Genomic DNA, 7,749 nt, shown 5'->3' with positions numbered 1-7,749 from the left:
TTGACGAAAGTGAAATTTTGGTCAAAACTTAAAAGTTCAAATGTCTAATGATACAAACTAAAAACGGAAGTCTCAAAACTCAAATCCCCTGTCTTATTACATAAATGACCTTCTGAATCTAACTGCACTGACAAAATTTCAATACATACTTATCAAATATATTGATCGAACCTAAATTTTGACCAAAATTTAGTAGTTAAAACACCTAATGACACATACTAAAAATGAAAGCCTCAATATCAGAATCAACCATTGTACTAGATAAAAAATGACCTTTGGAGTTAATTATGCTGACGGAATTCTTATTTGAGCATGTTCACAAAAATTTTGACCAAAGTCAGATTTTGGCCAAAACATAAGATTTAAAACACCTAACGGCGCACAAAAAAAAAAGGAAAGCCTTAAAACTTGAACCAACTTTCCTGTTAGATAAAAAAATAACCTTTCGAAACTATTGACACTGACATAATTTTAATCTGAGCACGTTTATAAAAAATATTGACCAAAGGCAAGTTGTGAATAAAATTTAAAAGTTTAAACGTCTAACGACACAAACTGAATATGAAAGCCTCAACATTAGACAATGATTTACAAAAAATTTAACTTCAATCGATAAATTTATCAACTATTCAAATATAAGTTGGGATAATGCACAAGTACCCCTCAACCTATGCCCGAAATCCCAGAGACACACTTATACTATACTAAGGTCCTATTACCCCCCTGAACTTATTTTATAAGTAGTTTTCAACCCCTTTTTAGCCTGCGTGGCACTAGTTTGAAAAAAAAAGTCAACCATCGTTGGGCCCACAAGATAGTGCCACGTAGGTGGAAAAGGGGTAATAAATTATTAATAAAATAAGTTCAGGGGGGTAATAGGACCCTAGTATAGTATAAGTGTATCTCTGAGATTTCGGGCATAGGTTGAGGGGGTACTTGGGCATTATCCCATATAAGTTAGTAATTAATAGTTTACCAATAAATTTTATCACATTTGGTAATAGTTACTATTCAACTAAACATTCATATGTAATATTACCAACTAATAATTAATGCATTGGTAAATTTTACCAATGAATTAATTATCGGTTGGTATATTACCAACTATTTTAATGATGTTAGTAATTTACTAACTACAATCTTTATTTTTCGGTAAAATTTTCAACTAATTAGATATTGATTGGAAAGTTTACCAACAAATTACATTTCGTTACTAATTTACCAACATATTTATATTTGATTGGTAAATTTAGCAACACAATCCAGTGTTTGGTTAGTAATTCGTTGGTAATATGTTATTAATTTATATAAACAATTTTTTGGTCATATTTACCAACCGATATATACATCGTTGATAATATTACCGACAGAAGGTGTACATTAGTAATATTTCAGTTGGTAATCCATTGATGGAATCTTGCTAAATTTGACGCCATTTTTTCCGCCGTATTTACCAACTAAAATACTTAGTTAGTATGATTGTGGTTGGTAATCTGTTGAAATTTCATTGTTAAGTTTTAAAATATAAATCAGTTAGAAATATATTGATAATTTGTTAGTAAAAATTAACCAACTTAAGTTGTTAATAAAATTTGTTAGGCTATTTAGATTTTTTTTTGTAGTGAGTTATACAAGAAAATCATCATGAAGAAATTGCGGTGTGTATATATACTTTTCAAATGAATATATTGTGGATTACATATAAGCTTGTTGCTTCTATTGTATTAGATATTGTTGGCACTTGAGATCTCCTTTATACATCTATACGACAAGACTTTATATTGTTTAACCTATCAATTATTTGATTATAGTATTCCATGTATGGTAGACAATTATTTGTATTCATATTAATGTTGTGTAATTTGAAAAAGGGGAAGTTATTATAATTTATAATACTTTTCAAATTACTATATTGTGGAATACTTATACACATTGGATATGTCTATTGTATTGGGGATTATTGTCATCTGTATTTGAATATTAAAAAGTACTTAAAATGTGAATAGTTAATGTAACTGGTAGTTAATGTACAATTAGTTTCATTTTTTTTTTATAATGCACAAATATCCCCCCAATCTATACCCGAAATCTCAGAGACACATTTATACTATACTAAGGTCCTATTACCCCCTGAACTTATTTTATTAATAATTTTCTACCACTTTGCGGCCTACGTGACACTAACTTGTAGATTCAACGCTGGTTGATTTTTTTTTCAAGCTAGTGCCACGTAAGCCGAAAAGTGGTAGAAAATTACTTATAAAATAAGTTCAGGGGGTAATATGACCTTAGTATAGTATAAGTGTGTCTCTGAAATTTCGGTCATAGGTTGAGGGAATAATTGTGCATTTTTCCTTTCTTTTTTTTTTAGAATATTTGAATATTTAGATATTTTTCAAACTTGGATACTTTATATTTTGTGTCACTGCCACTTTTATTTGACTATGGTGTTTGGAATGTTGATTAGCAAATCTAAGTAGTATTTAATGTATATGTAGTGTCATTGCATTTTCTGTATGCAAGGAATTAGACTTTATGTTTTAGATTTGTAGTTGACTATTACCAACTTCTTAAAATGATGAGTAGTTTTTGAGTTGTAACTAATATAATATAAGTTAACGTAAATTGTATTTTCTGTATGTAAGCAATCGAATTTTATGTGTTAGATCGCCCGTTTGAATTCTCGCACATGCAGATATATGCAAATCATAACATAATTAATGATTTGAAGGTGAAGCTTACATCGATCCAATTCAATCGATTCAAGGATACATATTTTGGAATGTATATCCGAATGCACGTGCGGAACACATGCACAAATCTTACCATATTCATTAATAACCTTTTGCAATTCATCGGTAATCATATCCAAAGAATTTTAAAAAATAATTACAATTAGGACAATCATGTTGTCTCACATCGATTGATTCTCCCCTTGCCATAAAGCAGACATTTGTTGTTTGGTATGATCATCATTTTTATGGTAGTCATTATTCTTGTAGTCTTGTTGGGGCCTATGTCTTCTTTGCCTCTTGTTACGATTTAGTTAGTTTAGTTAATTATGTTTAATCATTCATTTAGTTAGCTATTTCAATTAATTAGTTAGAATAGTTAGTTAGCTAATTCTGTTATTGATAGTTCATTAGTTTGTTAGATATTTTTGATTTCTTGTATAAATACATTGTCTCCTCATAGTGTAAATCAGTTGGTTGATTCTTTCCACACTCTCTTCTTCTCCTTTCCATCTTTGCTGTTACATTCATGGATGATCAGCCATAGTTGTGAGCTAGTTTTTGACACCTCTCCATTTTATAAGAGGCATTCCCTTACATTAATCAACCTCTTCCTCAATTTCAAAAGTTCCACAAGTAACAGTTACAATTTTCTTTTTGTCATCTTTGTTGTATCTATTAATACGATTTTTTTTAAAAATTTATCGTAGGTCATCTTTTGCATATCTTCGTCTTCAAGAATAGAAGCTTGGTTTCCCAGGCTTCTGAAAGACTTTCGATGAGCTTTTTTTGATTTGTAATCTATTTGAGTATATCATTCTCAGAGATTTCATATCGCAAATAATTTTGCTAAATCGAGAGAAGAAATTCCATACATTATCCTTGTCTTCCATTTTGAACAATGCATATTCATTTACTAATGAACTGATTGGAACTTCTTTTACTTTATTGGTTTCTTCGTAGATGACTTCGAGCTTGTCTCACATTTTTTTCTAGTTTCATGTATGAAGATTTTGTCATATTTTGCTTCATTAACTACACAATATAACAGACTTACAGCTCTAACATTAGTTTGGTTTACCTCTTATTATACCTTTGTAATGTCGAAAGATTTTGGATAAAAGGTTTGTCAACAACTTCCTTCCAATGAGTTTGGGAATGAGCTTTGTCCTTTTTTGATAACTATCCATGCTTGGAGGTCGTTTAAAGTAACAAAATCATGATTTTGTCTTTCGAGTAGTACTAGTGTTTTACCATTAAAGTAAGGAGGGCGTTTTGAAGAATGTCTGTCTTGAATAAAAGCACTAGGAATTTGATAATTTTTCATAGATATTTACTCATGTGTGGGTCAGATATCAATTGAAAGGTAAGAAAGGGGTGAATTAAAATTATAGTAATCGACTGACATTTGTGAGTAGTCGACACTTGCTACAAATTAGATTTATAGAATATAAATAAGCAAAAAATAGAAATTAAATTAATACACAATATTTTATATTTGTTCGGATCACCGGTTTGATCCTTAGATCAGTCCCTTTGGGTTTTCAGAGGTTTCAACTGAAGTTGTGTGCGTCGAACTAAAAACGTAGATTTGTCTATATATACGGTATTATATGGTTGTTTTAGCTTTAACATGAAATCCAATGGAGTTTCCTTCAATCAAGAATTTATGACTAAAATTCAGCAATGTCCAATCTGCCTTGAACATATTTTGATGATTGATGAGTCAATCTTTCAGATCTCTTGTATCTACAACAGATATATTGATCCTGATTTCCCTTTTGACACAGGGGAGTTCAAAATATGATATAAAATTCTTAATTAGTGAAAATATCTGTAATTATTTAGAATTATAGGTAATGTTAGTATATATAATATAAATATATGTCTAATAAGATAGTTTAAACTATTTTTATGGGTCAGATCATTGAAGTGGTTGAAGCGGATATCTTTTTTTTTCTTATAAAACTTGATATTAGATAAGAACTTTATGTCAACAAAAATTTAATTAAAAAATCAACTGGAATTGTAGGTGAAATACTAGTAATGAAATGATTTTTTGATTACAAAATAAAGTTGACTGGCTTTTAAGAAAATTTACTCATAATTAAGTGAATATTTGAGATATTTTTTTGAATTTTTTTTAAAAAAATTAATCAAACTTTACATTCAAACACATATTTAATAATTATAATTAAAAATTTACATCAACTAAATAACTATTAATGTTTCATCACATTCATCATGCCTTGTTCAAAATTTAATTTATTATATGTTAGGAAGAAACAAAATAACATCATGCCTTATTCAAAATTTAATTAATTATATGATAGGAAGAAACAAAACAGAGAGAATCAAAATACAATTATGATAAACATGACTTCACCTCCTATATAAACATGATGAATGTCCCCTAGTTACAACACTAATTAACTAGCTAGAGAAGAAAAAAAATAAATTAAGTCCCTTTGAGATAATATGGAAATAGTTTGGCTATTTTCACCTCTCACTATTTCCCTATTATTGTTCCTAGTCTTCAAACTTGTGTCATTGACACTTAACAAACATAACCTTCCACCAAGTCCAGCACTTAAGTTTCCAATTATAGGACATCTCTATATTTTGAAACAGCATATACATCGTACCCTTGAAAATCTATCTGAAAAACATGGTCCAATTTTCTCTCTTCAATTAGGTAAACGTCTCGTCGTGGTTGTGTCATCTCCATCCTCAGTGAAAGAATGTTTCACCAAGAATGATGTTGTTCTTGCTGATCGTCCTCCTTTAATGATCGGAGGATACAACTGCACAACAATCATCGATTCGTGTTATGGTGATCATTGGCGTAACCTTAGACGTATTTGTGCACTTGAAATACTCTCCGTTACGAGTCTCAACAAGTCAAAAGCCATTAGACAATTTGAAGTGAAGTTTCTTTTAAACAACTTGTTTCAAAATTGTAATGATTTTGGTACAATTTTTGAACTCAAGTCAAAATTTAGTGAATTGTCATTTAATGTTATTATGAGAATGGTATCAGGAGATGGATTTTTCGATCAAGATAAAGGTAAGGCTGTGTATTTTCGTGAACTTATAGATGAGTTTTTTAGCAACGGAGGTGCATCAAATGTTGATGATTTTTTGCCTGTTCCATTTGGTTGGATTTATAAGTTTATTAAAAAGAATGCGTTGACGCAACTTGGCGAAAAATTGGATGAATTTTTGCAAGATTTAATTGATGAATACCGTGGTGTGGAGAACCAAAATACTATGATTGATAATTTGCTTTCTTTGCAAGAATCGCAACCAGATTACTATACTGACGATATCATCAAAGGAATTATATTGGTAAGCTTTCAATACTGATGCATCCCCCGTATATGTGTACCTTTTAATTATTGTTTGTTGAAAAAAAAAAGGCCATTTGATTTGATTTTTCGATTAAAAATATATATATAACGTAATTCAATCATTAAAAAGTTGTAGATATAATATTCATGGTATGTAACGCAGGTCATTGTGATTGGTGGAACAGACACAACAGCTGTGACTATAGAATGGGCAATGACACATTTGCTTAACAATCCAAAAGTGTTGAACAAAGTAAAAATTGAAATAGACAATCATGTTGGATATGATCGTTTAGTGAATGAGTCTGATTTACCCAATTTGAAATATCTCCAAAGTATCATTTCAGAGACTTTCCGATTATCTCCGGCTGCACCAATGTTAATTCCTCATCAATCATCTGATGACACCAAAATAGGTGGTTTCGACGTTCCACGTGGGACAATCCTATTGGTGAATGCTTGGGCTGTTCATAGGGATCCGTTTGTCTGGGCTGACGATCCGGGAAGTTTTAGACCAGAGAGATTCGAAGGTATCGATGTGAAACCGTGGGAGTTGCTTCCCTTTGGAATGGGCAGGAGGATATGCCCAGGTGCTGGACTTGCTCAACGTGTGATTGCTTTAACTGTTGGAAGTTTGGTTCAGTGTTTTGAGTGGGAAATAGTTAGCAAAGACAGTGATATAGCTGAAGGGAGTGGTCTTACTCTTGCTAAAGCTGAGCCACTTGCTGCAAAGTGCAAGGCACGTGATATTGCTTATGCACTACTTTAATTTTCCAACATCTTCTTTGGTTCGTTGTTATTTATCGTTTCATAAAGTATCGTTTAAGTTGGTATGTGGAGTGGGGCCAGGACAGATCTTCTTATTGTTTCACAAAGTATAATTTAAGTTGGTGTGTGGACTGGGGACAGACCTTCTCTATGTTGATCAAACTATAAAATATCAATATTTAACTTATATACTTCTGGTTTTTCTCATTATATTTAACTTATAACTTCTACATGATGATTGTATTATGAGTTCTCTCTAATCCATAAAGATAGAAGATAAGGTTTCTAAATCCGACCTTTTTCAAGTGCGGATGTCTTCTGATAAATAGCTCAAAGTTATACAGCCTATAGCTGTTGAAAAATTAGGACGTCACTTAAGCTTACAAAAAGGGATAACAATTGAACAAACACCCAAAGAAAATCAATCTCCTCAGCAATGATTTATACATGCTCTATTTCATAGAAAAAGAATTTCCTTACATGTATAAATGGGATGTTTTGAAATTCTGTCTTTCTAAGTGTTAGTGACGAAAAAAGATGAAAACAAAAATCTAACAATAAAGAACACCAAGTTTAACGTGGAAAAACCCTTCCAACCGAAGGTAACCACCACGGGATCGACAAGATTCGAATTGCTTCACTATACCAATAAGAGGATTACAAATATTCTTCTAATGGCTACACAACAAGTGTCAAAAGAGAACAAACAATAGCTACACCAACAAAAGATAAATAGAAAGAAACACCACTGAAACCCAACTTCTGTTCGGAACCTAAAACAGGATCTTCCTGACCTCTGAGTCCGATCTCCACCATTCAAATCAACCACCAAGATGTCAGTAACACTCAGTCCAAATTTAAGCCCGATCCAACGGTTAATTAATCGGAAAACACGATCT

At 31.3% G+C, this 7,749-nt stretch overlaps 1 protein-coding gene across 1 annotated transcript; it reads left to right on the top strand.

Annotated features, from left to right (window-relative positions):
* The first annotated feature begins 5,195 nt into the window (after nt 1–5,195).
* Nucleotides 5,196–6,937, top strand: LOC107009992 (cytochrome P450 81D11-like). The gene is made up of 2 exons (XM_015209281.2): nt 5,196–6,080; nt 6,246–6,937. The coding sequence occupies exons 1-2, from the start codon at nt 5,211–5,213 to the stop codon at nt 6,849–6,851; spliced, it is 1,476 nt and encodes a 491-aa protein (XP_015064767.1). The 5' UTR covers nt 5,196–5,210; the 3' UTR covers nt 6,852–6,937.
* Nucleotides 6,938–7,749: the final 812 nt, after the last annotated feature.

This window comes from Solanum pennellii, chromosome 2 (assembly GCF_001406875.1).
Source record: "Solanum pennellii chromosome 2, SPENNV200".
Lineage (NCBI taxonomy): Eukaryota > Viridiplantae > Streptophyta > Magnoliopsida > Solanales > Solanaceae > Solanum > Solanum pennellii.
Note: the sequence above shows the minus strand (reverse complement) of the source record. Positions and strands in the feature narration are given on the sequence as shown.